Source organism: Gopherus evgoodei, unplaced genomic scaffold (assembly GCF_007399415.2).
Source record: "Gopherus evgoodei ecotype Sinaloan lineage unplaced genomic scaffold, rGopEvg1_v1.p scaffold_233_arrow_ctg1, whole genome shotgun sequence".
NCBI lineage: Eukaryota > Metazoa > Chordata > Testudines > Testudinidae > Gopherus > Gopherus evgoodei.
Genome location: NW_022059896.1, coordinates 1 through 17,564, shown reverse-complemented (window position 1 = coordinate 17,564; position 17,564 = coordinate 1). Strand labels below are relative to the sequence as shown.

General features: G+C 64.0%; 1 protein-coding gene across 1 annotated transcript; it reads left to right on the top strand.

Annotated features, from left to right (window-relative positions):
* The first annotated feature begins 4,558 nt into the window (after positions 1–4,558).
* NFATC2IP (nuclear factor of activated T cells 2 interacting protein) lies at positions 4,559–17,558 on the top strand. The gene is made up of 9 exons (XM_030543011.1): positions 4,559–4,867; positions 8,875–9,036; positions 9,248–9,317; positions 12,628–12,763; positions 13,264–13,335; positions 14,374–14,554; positions 15,097–15,241; positions 16,903–17,036; positions 17,324–17,558. Exons 1-9 carry the CDS (start codon positions 4,841–4,843, stop codon positions 17,480–17,482), a joined length of 1,086 nt encoding a protein of 361 aa, XP_030398871.1. The 5' UTR covers positions 4,559–4,840; the 3' UTR covers positions 17,483–17,558.
* The last annotated feature ends 6 nt before the right edge of the window (positions 17,559–17,564 follow it).

Below are 17,564 nucleotides of genomic sequence, written 5' to 3'. Positions count from 1 at the left end.
TGCTCGGGGATCGATATATCACGTCTCATCTAGAGGCGCTTATATCGATTCCGGAACTCCACCAACCCCAACGGAGTTGCGGAATCGACAGGGGGAGCGCGAACATCGATCCCGCATGGTGAGGACGGGTGAGTAATCCGATCTTAGATATTCGACTTCAGCTACGTTATTCACATAGCTGAAGTTGCGTATCTAAGATCGATTTTCCCCCGTAGTGTAGACCAGCCCGGTGTAACCAGTGAGGTGCTAGAGAAGCTGCTTTGGGCTGGTTGGTAAATCTCAGTATTGGAAGATCCACCAGCGTTTGGGGTTTGGCTGCCCCGGTCTGTTTGCAGTTCACCCTGATTGAGTGACCTCAGCTGGCTCCCACGGGCAGCACTGTCACAGCTGCGCAAGACAGCACAAGTTTGGGTTAATCCTCTAGAGTGGGGTGTGCAGCTGAGTACTGGGCAACTTCTGAGCTGACTTCAGCATCTGTGTGTACAAGCTGCAGTTGTGTGTCCCCCCACCTGTGTGTGTGCTGGAGGGGGCTAGAGAGCCTGTCACAGCAGCACAGGGGAAAGAGAGCCCAGGCTGGTGGGTCAGGCGGGCTCAGTGGTACCCCAGTTCCAAGTGGCACCCCGGGGGGGAACCTGTCACACCTGGATCCCTGAGATGGAACCCTACCCTGTCCCATCTCCCAGGCAGCGGCAGTATGTGGTTCACCTGTGGAACTGGCAGCTGCAGGAGGTGGCTGGCGCCTCCTCACACAACATCACTCAGGATGTAACTGCAGCTGCACTGGCCCAACCCAGTGTCCCAGGCCGGAAACCCCCAGGGGTGGGGGCTGCTTTATGCCAGCTACCCCCATACCCCGATAACCCTGGGCACTGGATAGGAGGAGGCTGCAGACTCAGGGAGAGCGTGTCTCTGGCTTGGTTAATGGCAGGAGAGGTTTTCTGGGGGCCAGATCTTGCTGGCAGGGCCTGGCTCTGCTGACATCCTGGGTGGGATCAGGGCCCCAGGGACTGTCGTGCTGGGGGCATTGGTATCAGCTGGGGGTCTCAGCCCAGCTCTGGGACTCAGGATGAACTCCCAGCCCTGGGGCTGGCCCCACACTCCAGCCGTTCCTTACAGAGTGCCCTGCATGGAGCAGCCCCTCCAGAGCCAGAGGCACCTGCCCAGGGGCACAAGGACGGAGCATGGGGCCCATCCAGCTGTGTCCAGCAGAGCCAGGAAAATGGATGCCAACGCCCAGCAGCACCCCCAGGGACCAGCCGCAGGGAAAACAGGAACCTGGGGTGGGGAGGGAAGCAGCAGTGGGAGGAGGGGCAGAGACAGCAGGTGGCTGAGCGGCTGAGCCAGCCCTTGCTGGGCCAGGCTGGGAATTATTTCTCTACAGTTTCTACAGCTAAGAATAACGTTTATTATTAAGTATTTGCTCCATGTTCACCAACCAAAATGTTCACAGGAGCGGCTGTCACGGGACCAAGGCCCCGGGCTCCCGGCTCTGTGTGGCCCCCGGGAGGAGAACCCCCTTCGGTGTGACGCAGGTCAGCCCTTGTGAAGGTTGCTCTCTCTCTCTCTCTGGGGTTAGGTGCCTCCGACTCTGCTGCCTCCGGCGACCGCACCTTTGAGCCATCAGCAGCCTGTCTGGGCGGTGGGGCCGCTCAGGGAGTCCCCTACTCTGGGCCCCAGGGCCTCCACCCCCAGAGGGAGCAGTGTACCACCCTCCGGTCGCCACCTTGCAGTGTCTCCCAGCCGGGGATCACAGGGGGTTTATTGAATGTCAGCGCCCAGCCCAGGAAGTTCTCAGGGCCCTTGGGCCTGGCCAATCTCAGCCCTGGCCAGCTGGATCAGTCCCTGTCCCCATGGGCTCTGGATGCATCTTGTCCTCAGCCCAGCCCTCTCCTGCTTCCAGCCAAGCCCCCTATATTCCCTCCCCCAACACCCCCCCCAGTCCTCTGTCTTCAGTGCCAGGTAAACAGGTCACTTGGGCCCCTCTGTTCCATCCTTTGGTCTTTTCTGGCTGGAACTGGCTGCTTAGGTCATCACCCCCTCTCTCCTCAGCCCCACACTGGCCAGAACCGGCTGACTGCCATGCTGGGGGCTCTGGGTCACTAGTCACTGGGTCCCCCATCTCCAGGCCATTGTCCAGGGTCCCTCCACCTCGTTACACACTCAGCACACAGGGAAACGGAGGCACACACCGTGTTCATGCCAAGCACTAGGACAACTCCCCACTTTGTCACAGTGGGGAATTATGGGGAGAGGCCAGGCGACTGGGGGTGTTTGTGTGTCAAACAATAATTAGTTAATGACAGTAGCTGCTGCGCTTCCTAAAACATTAAAACACAAACGGCCGATGTCACGTGAAAGGCGAGAGTCTGAAGTCAAACTCAGGCGTTCACAAGCAGCACCGTGGGAATGTTGTTTTGTGAGGCCTGCAGCCCCTGCTATCCCAATGGGGCCTGAGTCACCTGGGAGCACTCGAGAGAGAGATCTTGGAGTCACTGTGGGCAGTTCTGTGAAAACATCTGCTCAATGTGTAGTGACCATCACAAAATGAACAGAATGCTGGGAATCACTAGGAAAGGGAGAATGAGACAGAAAATATCACGTTGCCTCTATATAAATCCATGGGACGCGGACATCTTGAATACTGTGTGCATTGGTCGCCCCATCTCAAAACAGACTGGAATTAGGAAAGATACAGAAAAGGGCAACAGAAATGTTTAGGGGTCTGGAACGGCTGCTGTGTGAGGAGAGATTAGTCAGACTGGGGCTGGTCAGCTTGGGAAAGAGACGGCTAAGGGGACCTACAACAGAGGCCTATAAAATCATGACTGGTGTGGAGAATGTGGAGAAGGACGTGCTGTGTACTCTGAAAAAACACAAACTAGGGGTCACCCAATGACATCAACAGGCAGCGGGTTTAAAGCGAAGGGCAGCGTTTCATCACACAGGCTGGGAACCCATCACTGGTGCTCCCTCGAGGTCGAAGATGATCACTTTCACAGGGTTTATTTTTCGTGGGTCCTTAGGAGTCTGAACCCTGAGCCGTGGGGGCTCGTTGGCCGACGCTGCAAGTGGTGTTGGAAGATGGGATTGGCCCATGATTGCTGCATGACTGTTGTCTTTCCTTTCTTTGGGCCTCCCCGTTTCCTTTCCCCCTTGGGGCGATGGGCGCATGGAGGTTGTTTTGGTGGGTGGACATCAGGCGCACGGTGCCTGCTCCACCTCAGCGGGGGCTGGATCATCGGGGCCTCGATGCTGATGATGTCGGTGCCGCTGTGCGGACACTGGCATTGGTGCGATGATCCTCCAGCTTTATGGCGAGGCAGTGCCAGTGCACCAGGCTTGCCCAGAGTTTCCTGCTGGTCACCTGAGTCTCCCAGCCACTGGGCCGAGTCCCCCAGCCCCACCTTGAAACTACAACTCCCAGCGGCCCCTGGGACTCAGGGGGGCAGAGCTGAGCCCCAGTCCCACCCAGGAACAACAACTCCCAGTGGCCCCTTAGCCTCGGGGTGGAGCCGAGCTCCAGCCCCACCTGGGAACTACAACTCCCAGCAGCCTCTGAGACTCGGGGGCGGAGCTAAGCCCTAGCTCCACGTGGTAACTACAACTCCCAGCGGCCCCTGGGACTCAGGGGGGCAGAGCTGAGCCCCAGCCCCACCCAGGAACAACAACTCCCAGTGGCCCCTTAGCCTCGGGGTGGAGCCGAGCTCCAGCCCCACCTGGGAACTACAACTCGCAGCAGCCTCTGAGACTCGGGGGTGGAGCCGAGCCCCAACCCCATCCGGGAACTACAACACCCAGCGGCCCCTGAGCCTCAGGAGGCAGGGCTGAGCCCCAGCCTGACCCGGGAACGACAGCTCCCAGTGGCCCCTGCACCTCAGGGACAGAGCCGAGCCCCAGCCCCATGTGGGAACAACAACTCCCAGCGCCCCCTGAGACTTGTGGGGTGGAGCTGAGCCCCACTCCCACCCAGGAACTACAACTCCCAGCGGCTCCTGCACCTCGGAGGTGGAGATGAGCCCCAACCCCACATGGGAACTACAACTCCCAGTGGTCCCTGACCCTCAGGGGTGGAGCTGAGCCCCAGTCTCACGTGGGAACTACAACTCCCAGTGGCCCCTGAGACTCAGGGGTGGAGTTGAGCCCCAGTCTCACGTGGGTACTACAACTCCCAGTGGCCCCTGAGACTCAGGGGCAGAGCCAAGTCCCAGCCCCACGTGGGAACTACAACTCCCAGCGGACTCTGAGACTCGGGGGTTGGAGCCGAGCCCCAGCCCTGTGTGGGAATGGCAACTCCCAGCGGCCCCTGCACCTAGGAGGTGGAGCTGAGCCCCAGCCCCACCTGAGAACTACAACTCCCAGCGGCTCCTGCACCTCGGAGGTGGAGATGAGCCCCAACCCCACATGGGAACTACAACTCCCAGTGGTCCCTGACCCTCAGGGGTGGAGTTGAGCCCCAGTCTCACGTGGGTACTACAACTCCCAGCGGCCCCTGCACCTCGGAGGTGGAGCTGAGCCCCAGCCCCACATGGGAACAACTCCCACAGTTCCCTGAGACTCGGGAGCGGAGTCGAGCCCCACCCCCACCCAGGAACTGCACTCCCAACGGCCCCCTGCGCCTCTGGAGGTGGAGCCAATCCCCAGCCCCTACCTGGGAACTACAACTCCCAGCGGCCCCTGCGCCTCTGGGGGTGGAGCCGAGCTCCAGCCCCCACGTGGGAACTACAACTCCCAGCAGCCCCTGCACCTCTGAGGGGTGGAGCCGCCTGGTCTGCGTCACCGAACCTCCGGAACCGTGGCCAATGGCAGGGCAGGGGCGCGGCTGAGTGGGCGGGTCTAACCAATGGGTGGGATCGCTATGGCGGAGCGGGTGAGTGGCCTGGAGGGGGGTGTCACGGGGGGGGGGGGTCACTGGGGGATGGGCTGCGGGAGGGTCTCCGGGCGGGGGGGGGTCTCGGCAGGCGGGGAGGGGCTGTGGGGGGATCTCTGGGCAGGCAGGGGGTCGCTGGGGGAGGGTCTCCGGGCGGGGGGGGGGTCTCGGCAGGCGGGGAGGGGCTGTGGGGGGGTCTCTGGGCAGGCAGGGGGTCGCTGGGGGAGGGTCTCCGGGCGGGGGGGGGGTCTCGGCAGGCGGGGAGGGGCTGAGGGGGGGTCTCTGGGCAGGCAGGGGGTCGCTGGGGGAGGGTCTCCGGGCGGGGGGGGGGGTCTCGGCAGGCGGGGAGGGGCTGTGGGGGGGTCTCTGGGCAGGCAGGGGGTCGCTGGGGGAGGGTCTCCGGGCAGGCGGGGAGGGGCTGTGGGGGTGTCACTGTGGGAGGGTCTCTGGGTGGGGAGGTCACTGGGGGATGGGCTGCGGGAGGGTCTCCGGGCGGGGGGGGGTCTCGGCAGGCGGGGAGGGGCTGTGGGGGGGTCTCTGGGCAGGCAGGGGGTCGCTGGGGGAGGGTCTCCGGGCAGGCGGGGAGGGGCTGTGGGGGTGTCACTGTGGGAGGGTCTCTGGGTGGGGAGGTCACTGGGGGATGGGCTGGGGGAGGGTCTCCGGGCGGGGGGGGGGTCTCGGCAGGCGGGGAGGGGCTGTGGGGGGGTCTCTGGGCAGGCAGGCGGGGAGGGGCTGTGGGGGGGTCTCTGGGCAGGCAGGAGGTCGCTGGGGGAGGGTCTCCGGGCAGGCGGGGAGGGGCTGTGGGGGTGTCACTGTGGGAGGGTCTCTGGGTGGGGGGGTCACTGGGGGATGGGCTGTGGGAGGGTCTCCGGGCGGGGGGGTCTCGGCAGGCGGGGAGGGGCTGTGGGGGGGTCTCTGGGCAGGCAGGGGGTCGCTGGGGGAGGGTCTCCGGGCAGGCAGGCAGGGAGGGGCTGTGGGGGAGTCACTGTGGGAGGGTCTCTGGGTGGGGGGGTCACTGGGGGATGGGCTGTGGGAGGGTCTCCGGGCGGGGGGGTCTCGGCAGGCGGGGAGGGGCTGGGGGAGGGTCTCTGGGCAGGCAGGGGGTCGCTGGGGGAGGGTCTCCGGGCAGGCAGGGAGGGGCTGTGGAGGGATCACTGTGGGAGGGTCTCTGGGTGGGGAGGTCACTGGGGGATGGGCTGTGGGAGGGTCTCCGGGCGGGGGGGGGTCTCTGGGCAGGCGGGGAGGGGCTGTGGGGGGGTCACTGTGGGAGGGTCTCTGGGTGGGTGAGTCACTGGGGGATGGGCTGGGGGAGGGTCTCTGGGCAGGCAGGGGGTCGCTGGGGGAGGGTCTCCGGGCAGGCAGGCAGGGAGGGGCTGTGGAGGGATCACTGTGGGAGGGTCTCTGGGCGGGTGAGTCACTGGGGGATGGGCTGTGGGAGGGTCTCCGGGCGGGGGGGTCTCGGCAGGCGGGGAGGGGCTGTGGGGGGGTCTCTGGGCAGGCAGGGGGTCGCTGGGGGAGGGTCTCCGGGCGGGGGGGGTCTCGGCAGGCGGGGAGGGGCTGTGGGGGGGTCTCTGGGCAGGCAGGGGGTCGCTGGGGGAGGGTCTCCGGGCGGGGGGGGGTCTCGGCAGGCGGGGAGGGGCTGTGGGGGGGTCTCTGGGCAGGCAGGGGGTCGCTGGGGGAGGGTCTCCGGGCGGGGGGAGTCTCTGGGCAGGCGGGGAGGGGCTGTGGGGGGGTCACTGTGGGAGGGTCTCTGGGTGGGGGGGTCACTGGGGGATGGGCTGTGGGAGGGTCTCCGGGCGGGGGGGGGGTCTCGGCAGGCGGGGAGGGGCTGTGGGGGGATCTCTGGGCAGGCAGGGGGTCGCTGGGGGAGGGTCTCCGGGCAGGCAGGCAGGGAGGGGCTGTGGGGGAGTCACTGTGGGAGGGTCTCTGGGTGGGGGGGGTCACTGGGGGATGGGCTGTGGGAGGGTCTCCGGGCGGGGGGGTCTCGGCAGGCGGGGAGGGGCTGGGGGAGGGTCTCTGGGCAGGCAGGGGGTCGCTGGGGGAGGGTCTCCGGGCAGGCAGGGAGGGGCTGTGGAGGGATCACTGTGGGAGGGTCTCTGGGTGGGGGAGTCACTGGGGGATGGGCTATGGGAGGGTCTCCGGGCGGGGGGGGGTCTCGGCAGGCGGGGAGGGGCTGTGGGGGGGTCTCTGGGCAGGCAGGGGGTCGCTGGGGGAGGGTCTCCGGGCAGGCAGGCGGGGAGGGGCTGTGGAGGGATCACTGTGGGAGGGTCTCTGGGTGGGTGAGTCACTGGGGGATGGGCTGGGGGAGGGTCTCCGGGCGGGGAGGGTCTCTGGGCAGGCGGGGAGGGGCTGTGGGGGGGTCACTGTGGGAGGGTCTCTGGGTGGGGGAGTCACTGGGGGATGGGCTGGGGGAGGGTCTCCGGGCGGGGAGGGTCTCTGGGCAGGCGGGGAGGGGCTGTGGGGGAGTCACTGTGGGAGGGTCTCTGGGTGGGGAGGTCACTGGGGGATGGGCTGGGGGAGGGTCTCCGGGCGGGGGGGGTCTCTGGGCAGGCAGGGAGGGGCTGTGGGGGGGTCACTGTGGGAGGGTCTCTGGGTAGGGGAGTCACTGGGGGATGGGCTGGGGGGGGTCTCGGCAGGCGGGGAGGGGCTGTGGTGGGATCTCTGGGCAGGCGGGGGGTCGCTGGGGGAGGGTCTCCGGGCAGGCAGGCAGGGAGGGGCTGTGGGGGAGTCACTGTGGGAGGGTCTCTGGGTGGGGAGGTCACTGGGGGATGGGCTGCGGGGGGGTCTCTGGGCGGGGGGGGGTCTCGGCAGGCGGGGAGGGGCTGTGGGGGGGTCACTGTGGGAGGGTCTCTGGGTGGGGGAGTCACTGGGGGATGGGCTGGGGGAGGGTCTCCGGGCGGGGGGGGGTCTCTGGGCAGGCGGGGAGGGGCTGTGGGGGGGTCACTGTGGGAGGGTCTCCGGCTGGGGGGGTCACTGGGGGTGGGCTGGGGGAGGGTCTCCGGGCGGGGGGGGTCTCTGGGCAGGCAGGGAGGGGCTGTGGGGGGGTCACTGTGGGAGGGTCTCTGGCTGGGGGGGGTCACTGGGGGATGGGCTGGGGGAGGGTCTCCGGGCGGGGGGGGGGTCTCTGGGCAGGCGGGGAGGGGCTGTGGGGGGGTCACTGTGGGAGGGTCTCTGGGTGGGGGAGTCGCTGGGGGAGAGTCTCCGGGCGGGGGGGGGGGTCTCGGCAGGCGGGGAGGGGTTGTGGGGGGGTCTCTGGGCAGGCAGGGGGTCGCTGGGGGAGGGTCTCCGGGCAGGCAGGGAGGGGCTGTGGAGGGATCACTGTGGGAGGGTCTCTGGGTGGGGGAGTCACTGTGGGAGGGTCTCTGGGTGGGGAGGTCACTGGGGGATGGGCTGTGGGAGGGTCTCCGGGCGGGGGGGGGTCTCTGGGCAGGCGGGGAGGGGCTGTGGGGGGGTCACTGTGGGAGGGTCTCTGGGTAGGGGAGTCACTGGGGGATGGGCTGGGGGGGGTCTCCGGGCGGGGGGGGGTCTCTGGGCAGGCGGGGAGGGGCTGTGGGGGGGTCACTGTGGGAGGGTCTCTGGGTGGGGGAGTCACTGGGGGATGGGCTGTGGGAGGGTCTCCGGGCGGGGGGGGGTCTCTGGGCAGGCGGGGAGGGGCTGTGGAGGGGTCTCTGGGTGGAGGGTCTCGGGGCTGTGTGGGGTCTCTGGAGCAGGGGAAGGGATTTGGGGTGTGCTCCTCCCTAGCCCCTGTCTTGGCGCAGGGACAAGGGGGTGCTGGGGTCTCTGGGAAGAGGGGTGGGACAGTGGGGGGAGGGGCTGTGGGGGGCTATCTGGGCAGAGTGGTGGGGGAGGGGATTTGGGGTGCTCTCCTCTCTAGTCCCTGTCTTGGCGCGGGGCCAAGGGGGGGCGCTGGGCAGGTGGGGGGAGCCCCCCGGGGCTGCACTGGAGGAATTCCAGGATAGAACCCAGGAGTCCTGCCCCCTAACCCTGGCTCTCCCATGCCCATCCAGGTTGGCCCTGCCCCACCCCCAATCTACGTGGGGGGCAGCAGCAGTGACAGCGAGGGGGAGCCTGTGAGACCCCCAAGGGGGGAAGGGGGGCAGCCGCGCCCCAAGCGCCGGCGTGTTCTGTGCACCACCGAGATCCCCACTGTGCCTGTCTACTCGAACAAGGTAACAGGGACCCAGGCGTCCGAGCAACCCCTCCCCCCCAGCTCTAACCACCAGACCCTTCTCCCCTTCTGGAGCCGGGGATAGAACCCAGGAGTCTGGGCTCCCAGTCCACCCCCCCGCCCCCCGACATGCTCATCCCTCTTGTGCCCATCCTGAGGCTCGGTGCCCGAGCAGCAGGGCCCTGTGGGTAACAAGCCTCCTTCCTCTCCAGGTGAACAGCAGCTTCCAGCTGTGCCCTGCGGAGCTGCACCAGGAGGTGCCCCCCCTGCGATGGCAGGGAGGTAAGCAGGGGGTGCTGGGCTGGGCGGGAGTAGGGGGTTTTGGCCTCAGGGAGGTGGGGGCTGTGTATGTGCTGTAGGGAGTGGGAGGAGGCAGCAGGGGTACGTCTGGGGGGCTGTGGTTAGAGTCCCCGCAGGGGTGGTGATGTTTGATGGTCACTTGGGCCCTTACAGTCTGAGAGACCCCTAATCTGATCACAGGCCACAGAACCCCCCCGCCCCATGACAGACCTCGAACCTCTGGCTGAGTCACTGACGTCCTCACATGGTGGGTTGAAGACCCCAAGTTAAAGACCCCACCACTGCCACTAGTTCTAGCCCGCTAGTGACCCATGTCCCACGTTGCAGAGGAAGGTGAAACACCCCCCCGCCCCCGCCCCCAGGGTCTCGGACAGTCTGACCTCGGGAAAAATTCCTTCCCCACCCCAAATACAGCGATCAGTTAGACCCTGAGCGTGTGGGCAAGACCCGCCAGGCAGGTACCCGGGAAAGTGACTCAGAACCTCCCCGTCTAATGTCCCGTCTCTGGCCACTGGGGATTTTTGCTACGGGCAGTTGCACGGCATTGTAGGCAGTCCTGTCATACCAGCCCCTCCATACACTTATTAAGTGTGTAGCCAGTTAGGGGCTTTGCCCCCACTTCTCCCCTTCGGAGGCTGCCCCAGAACTTCACTCCTCTGATGGTTAGAAACCATCATCTAATTACAAGCCTAAACTTGTTCATGGCCAGTTCATAGCCATGCATTCTGGGTCCACATTGGTGCTTAACTTCAGTAACCCCTCTCCTTCCCTGGTATGTCTCCCTCAGATGTATTTATACAGACTGATCCTCGCTCCCCTCAGCCTGCCTTTGGCCAGGCTAAACAAGCCAAACTCTTTGAGTCCCCTCATGAGGGAGGTTTTCCATTCCTCGGATCATCCTAGCAGCTCTTCTCTGCACCTTTTCCAGTCGGAATTCATCATTCTTACATGCGAGAGGCCAGAAGCTGGGAATGGGCCACAGGGGATGGGTCACTTGATTCCCTGTTCTGTCCATTCCCTCTGGGGCACTTGGCACTGGCCACTGTCGGCAGACAGGACACTGGGCTAGACGGACCTTTGGTCTGACCCAGTCTGGCCGTTCTTTTGTTCTCATACAGTACTCCAGACGAGTCTCGCCAGTGCCTCATAGAGTGGTACTGACACGTCCCTCTTTCCACGGAAATACCTCCCCGATGCACCCCAGCGCTGTGTTAGCCTTTCCATGGCCACATCACACTGGCGACTCCTAGTCAGCCTGTGATCGGCCAATATACCTGTGACAAACTGGGAATGTTCCTAATGTTTGCTCTGAATACTGAGGGGGCCTCAGTTCCTGGCCGACCCTCTGTCTTCTGGCAGCTAATGGCCAGGCCCTTCCCCACTGCCAGGGGATGCTAAAGGTGGGGGAGACAGAGAGGTCAGGTGACCTCCTGGCCCGGGAAAGGAGCTGAGGAGAGGAGGAGGGGCTGGGGGGGTTGTTAGTCTGGAGCTGGCTGGGGTCGAGGAGTGAAGTGCAGACGTGGGGGTCTGGCTCACTGCCCCCCAGAATGGACCCGGCCGAGGGGTCCGGTTCGCTGTACCTACAAGCTCTGTTTTAGACCCTGTTCCTGTCATCGAATAAACCTCTGTGTTACTGGCTGGCTGAGAGTCACGTCTGACTGCAAAGTGGGGAGCGGTTCCTGAGCATCGCCCAGGGACTCCGTGACAATACCGAGGTCTTTCTCCTCCTCTGTCACTTCCAACTGATACGTCCCCAGCTTAGAGCAAGAATTCTTGTTGTTGGTCACTCAGTGCACTTTGCACTATTAAATATCCCATTTCTGTTACTCCAGATTACAAAATCAGCCAGATCTTCTTGTAGGATATTCCGGTCCTCCTCCATATTGGCAATGCCTCCCTACTTTGTGTCATCACCAAATTTTATTAGCACGTGCCCACTTTTTGTGCCAAGCTCAGCCATAAAAACTAGGGCTGTCAAGCGATTTAAAAAAAATTAATCACAATTAAAAAATACCTGTATGTAAATACCTTGCAAGCCGGCTACAAAAGTGCCAAGCAAATGCCTGTTCTCACTTTCTGGTGCCATTGTAAATAAGAAACAGGCAGCAGCATCTCCTGTCAATGAAGAGAGACAAGTTTGTTTATATTTAGCGATTGGCTGAACAAGGAGGGAGGACTGAATGGACCTGTAGGCTCTGAAGTTTTATACTGTTTTGTTTTTTGAATGCAGTTCTATAACAATCTACATTTGTCTACATTACACTTTCACGACAGAGGTCACACTACAGGACTTGTATTTTTCAGTTTATCTCATACTGTTTCTTTTGTTATTTTTACAGTGCAAACATTTATAAAAAATACTAGACGCTTTGATTACAGTTACAATCAGGATACAATACACAGGAAAATGTAGAAAAACATCCAAAATATGTAATACATCTCAACTGGTATTACAATACAGAATACAATATATAGGAAAATGTAATACTTTTCAGTTGGTATTCTGTTGTTGAACAGTGCGATTAAACCTGTGGTTAATCGCGATGACGTGTTTTGAGTTAATTGTGTGAGTTAACTGCCGTTCAGCGACAGCCCTAATAAAAACCTTAAATGAGCTTGGTCCCAAGACCGATCCTGGAGCAGCTCCACTAGCGACCTTCCTCCAGCCTGACAGTTCCCCTTTCGGTAGGACTGGTTGCAAACTCCCCTTTAAGCAGTTCCTTTCCCACCTTCCAGTTCTCCTATCAATCCCCCTCTTCTCCGCTGTCACGAATAGTTTCCCATGTGGAACTGGATCCAAAGCCTTCCGGACATCTGGGTAGCTTGGATCCACTGCACGTCCTTTGCCTAGAACTTAAGCTCTCTTCCCAAAGAAGGCGCTCAGGGCGGTCTGGATAAAACCCTGTTGTAGTTTATCCCAGTTACCGTTTACCCCACGTCTTAACAACTTTCTCTTTCAAAATTGGTTCAAAGAGCTTGCGTACAATTGAGGTCAAACTAACAGGCCTGGAGTTTCCTGGATCATGTTTTTTTCCCTTCCTTAAAACCAGAAACTGTGTTAGCACCTCTCCAGTCCCAGGGTACGACCCCCCAAATCCTTGGTGTTGGGCTTGCAATGTCAGGTGTCGGTTCTGTTAATGTGCGGCTGTGTGTGCTGGATGGAGGGGAGATGTACCCGTTTGGGGGGTCGGGGTACGTGCACTGGATGGAGGTTTATTGTCTTGAGGGGACAGCTGTGGGGAGAGGTGCCCCCTGCCTGGCCGTCACAGCTGCTGTCTCCCCTCCCTCCCAGGGGCAGATCTGGACGTGGATGAGATTGACCCTGTCACGCCCCCACGGCCAGAGCGGCCTCACGCCCCACGCCTCCCCCAAGGCCCCTGCACTCACTGGCTGCAGGAGGAGCCGCAGCAGCAGGGGGCAGCGAGATCGTAGGTTGGGGGAGAGATTGTGGCAGGGTTACCCTGGGGGGTGAATGGGGGGAGGGGACAGGGCTCTAGTGGGGGGTGGGGGGATCAGGCTGGGGGCAGGGTTAGAATGGGGGTATATGGGGGAGGGGGAGGGCTCTAGTGGGGGGGGATGGGGATGGGGCAGTTTTACAATGGGGGTATATGGGGGAAGGGCTCTAATGGGGGGTGAGGGGATCAGGGTGAGGGCAGGGTTAGAATGGGGGTATATGGGGGAAGGGCTCTAATGGGGGGTGTGGGGATCAGGGTGAGGGCAGGGTTAGAATGGGGGTATATGGGGGAAGGGCTCTAATGGGGGGTGGGGGCAGGGTTACCGTGAGAGGTATATGGGGGGAGGGTGGGGCAGGCTCTGTGGCCTCTGGCTTTGGGGTCTGTTGTTTCCTGGGGGGTCACTTATGGGGCACAGCTTTCCAGGCCCCCTTCACAGCAGCCCCCTGCGTGTCCGCTCTCTCTTTTTCTCTCAGGGTTCGGGACGAGTCCCCCTCTCCCCCTCCCCCACCACAGCCCACACGAAGGCAGAGGGGCCGGACCCGACGGTGAGGGGCTGCCTGGATGTTGGGGGGTGTTGCTTGGCTTGTCCCTTCAGGGAGGAGGGGCTGGGGGGGTCTCTGCTGAAATCTGTGTCCCAGCAGGAGTTGGGGAATTGAGGGGCAAGTTCCCTGAGCGGCACCTCCCTTGTAGAGAGCGGGGAGGGTCTCTGGGGGGATCTGTCTGGGGAGTCTATGGACGTGGGGAATGGGGGGGGTCTGTTGGGGATCTGATGGTCCCTGACCCCAGGGAGGTGGGGACTGGAGGAGGGTTTGTCAGGAGGCGTCTGATGGTCCATGCCCCCAAGGGAGGTGTGTGTGGGGCATCTGTGGGGCATAGGGATCTGTGGAGGTCTGATGGCCCTGCCCCCCCAAGGAGGTGGGTGGGGGGTCTGTGGGGCACAGGGATCTATGGGGGTCTGATGGCTCTGCCCCACAAGGAGGTATGTGGGGGTCTGTGGGGCACAGGGATCTGTAGGGGTCTGATGGCCTTGCCCCCCAGGCATGTGGGTGGGGGTCTGTGGGGCACAGGGTTCTATGAGGGTCTGACTGCCCTGTCCCCCCAGAGAGGTATGGGGGGGCATCTGTGGGGCACAGGGATTTGTGGGGGTCTGACCGCCCTTCCCCCCCAGGGAGGTGTGGGGGTCTGTGGGGCACAGGGATCTGTGGGGGTCTGACCGCCCTGCCCCGCAGGGAGGTGGGGGGGGTCTGTGGGGTCTGTCCGCCCTGCCCCCCAGGGAGGTGTGGGGGGTCTGTGGGGCACAGAGATCTGTGGGGGTCTGACCGCCCTGCCCCCCAGGGAGGTGGGGGGGGGGTCTGTGGGGCACAGGGATCTGTTGGGGTCTGATGGCCCTGCCCCCCAGGGAGGTGTGGGGGGGGTCTGTGGGACACAGGGATCTGTGGGGGTCTGACGGCCCTGCCTGCCAGGGAGGTGTGGGGGGGTCTGGGGCACAGGGATCTGTGGGATCTGACCGCCCTGCCCCCCAGGGAGGTGTGGGGAGGTCTGGGGCACAGGGATCTGTGGGATCTGACCGCCCTGCCCCTCAGGGAGGTGGCGCGCCAGCTGCGGGGTCTCAGCACGTGGCTGTCGGCCGCCCAGCGCAGCCTGCAGGAGGAGCTGCCCGAGGACGACGTGATCCTGGTGGAGCCGCCCCCGTCCCCCCCGTCCTGGCAGCTGCAGCTCAAGGTACGGTGCCGGGCTGAGATCCATCGCGTCGCCGTGGAGACGGTGAGTGACCCCCCCTGCACCCCGCCTCTCAGCTCTTCCACATCCCCATGTGGCTGGAGAGTGAGCCCCCCGTCCCCTCAACGTGGGCTGGGCCCCTTTGTAGGCTGCATATACCCCCCATGCCACCGCCCAGCCCCTGCAGACCCCGTATCTCCAGCCCTGCCCCAGCGTGCAGACCCTGGCCATGCCCCTGTGGGGTGGAGGGTCTCAGGCGGGCCTGGGTAGGGCATGGGAGGTGCCAGGATAGGATAGGGGGCAGGACAGCGGCCAGGTGGAGGGAGGGTGTCAAGGGGCTGGTTCACCCCCCCCCCCCACTCCCCAGTGTATTGGTGGGATTAGCCCTGATGGCAGGGGGCGGCGGAACTGCCCTACACTGGATCTGCTCGGAGATGGCCCAGGTGGAATCACTCGGGGGATGAATGTACCTGGCGATCGGCACCTGCCGTGCCAGCCCCGCAGCATGGCTCACACTGGCCCAGAACAGCCCAGCAGAGTCGGAGTGTCCGTCTGTCCCTCCCTGACTGTCCCCTCCACCGGTGCAGTCACAGCCCCTGCAGGTGGTGGTGGAGCACATGGCCGGGAGACTGCAGGTCCGGCCGGAGCAGATCCTGCTGCTGCTGCGAGACACAGAGCTGCCCCCCGCCAGCACCCCCCAGGGCCTGGGCCTGGGCGTGGCCGACATCGTCGGTGAGTGAGGGGCAGGGGGCTTCTCTTGGCAGAGGTGCAGACTGGGGCCTCGCTGGCTGGGGCCGCACTGCAGGGCAGGGTCTGTGGGCCGAGCGGGTCAGGCGCAGACGGGCCGCGGTCGTGGGACAGGCAAGTCTCCGGCTGTATGTGAGACGCGGGCGGGAACTGTCCCACGCGCAGTGGGCAGGCCCAGCTGGAGGGCCGGGTGCAGCTCTGGCACCGGGACAAAGGGATACTCCAGAGGAGGGGTCCGAACCCCTGACCTGGGGAAGGTTAAAACCCGGGTGAGTTTAGAGCCAAGCAGCTGGAGGGGGCCTGAGAGCAGGGGTCAGCTCTAGTGAAGGCTGGTATCAGAGCCAGGGGAAATCCCTTGTGTGCCAGACCCCCTGGGGTCTCCCTCCCTCCAGGGTCGGCCACGCGGCCTGGACTGAACCTCTGGGCTGCAGCCTCCTGCTTCCCCCGTGAGCTCTGTCCAGCGAGTCCCACTGAGCCAGACCCTGGCAGAGACATGCCCACGCTGCTAGGACGGTGCCCCTCGCCCAGCATGGCAGGGACAGTCCCACAGCGCTGGCACGCAGTCAGGTGTGTTAGCTGGCTATGGCACAGGGAGCGCAGAGGGGGGCCCAGCCCGTTCTGCTCAGCCCAGGGCCACGCCAGGCTGTGGGGAGCCCTTGGGGCAGGCTCTGTCTGCCTCGCTTACTTGCTCTCTGACTTCCTTCCTGAGCCTGTTCCCAGGTGAGAGCCCACACCTTGCCCTCCTAGCCCCTGGTTCTCTAGCTGGGGTCTGTGCCCAGCTTCCCGCTGAGAGCGTGGGGCCAGGAGTCACGAGCGCTGCCATCGGCTCTCTGGCCCCACTGCTGAGCTGGGGCGGTTCAGCCAGTTCTTTAATGACTGTTCGTTCAGGGCGATGATGCGTGTCCCCGTGTCTTAGGCTGCCCTGAGAGCAAACTTGGTCCTTCCCCAGTACTGGGGAGCCGTGCAAAGTATAGGGGAAACCAAGGCAGGCGTGAGACTCTTACAGAAAATTCCCCCTTCGTCACGGGTTCGCTGGGAGCAGGACAGGCAGCGATGGGCTCTGTCCGCGGCCAGGGAGATTCAGGGCGAATATTAGGAATCAGTCTCACTGCACGGGGCGCTCGGCCTGAAAGAGGCTGAGGGAGGTTGGGGGTCCCCCGCGCTGGAGGTGTCTCGGCACAGGTTGGACAAACAGCTGGCACGGCCGGCCTACGTTTGCTTGGCCAGGGGCTGGGCGCGGTGACCTGTCGAGGTCCCTTCCCACGCCACGTGTCTGTGTTCTGGGGGCGCCGGCGCTGCACACGGATTTCCAGTGGAGCTGTCCTGGCAGCATCTCTGCTGCAGCTGCCTGAGCCGTGCTGGGGTCCCCTGGCCTCCCCCGTGGCCGCCTCGCACTGGTGGCTTATGGTCGCCCCACGCACCAGGCCTCTCTCCTCCTCCATGGCGGCCAGCTGACGAGCCCCCAGCGGGTAGCAGAAATTGGGTTCCTGGCCCCAAAGTGCATGCTGTGCCCCCCAGGCTGGGAGAGAGGGGTCTGATATCAGCGGGGGTCCCCCAAGCAGGGACAGGGGGGTAATAGGAGCGATCAGTGCAGTGGCCCCAGCTGCTCAACCCTCACCCTCTCTCTGTCCGTCTGTCCCCTGCAGACTGTGTGGTGGACGTGGCAGCGGGGGAGCTGCAGGGCGGGGGAGAATCGGGGGCCGGGCCGGCCCCTGGGGAGCTACGGCTGACCGTGCGAGGCCAGGAGAAGGACTCGCTGCTCACACTCAACGTGCCCAGGGTAAGGGGAGGCTGCAGGGGGAGGGGCCATGCCAGGGGGCTGTGCGGTGCTGTTTGCAGAGGGAGGGGGATGTGGGGGTTGTCACAGCCCCAGGGAGGCGGATGGAGCTGAGCCAGCAGGGTGGGGGGGGGGCTGTTGGCTGAGGGGGGGCTGGGGTAGTTGGGGGGCAGGCCCCACTCCAGCTGGGGCTGCTTTGGGAGGGATGCTGGGGCCAGTCCCTGCAGTGCCCCCTCCCAGGCATGTCTGCGGCATGTGCCCCCACCGTGCTAACCACCCACCCCCGGCAGGCGGAGCCGCTGCACCGGCTGATGGAGCGCTACCAGGAGGCCATGGGGCTGAGCGGCCGCCCGCTCCGCTTCTTCTTTGACGGGCAGCGCCTGGCGGGGACCCGCACGCCCGAGCAGCTGGGCATGGAGCCCGACGACGTCATCGAGGCCTGGGCCTAGCCCCCCCCCCCACAGCTGGGCATGGAGCCCGACGACGTCATCGAGGCCTGGGCCTAGCCGCCCCCCCCCCCACAGCTGGCAT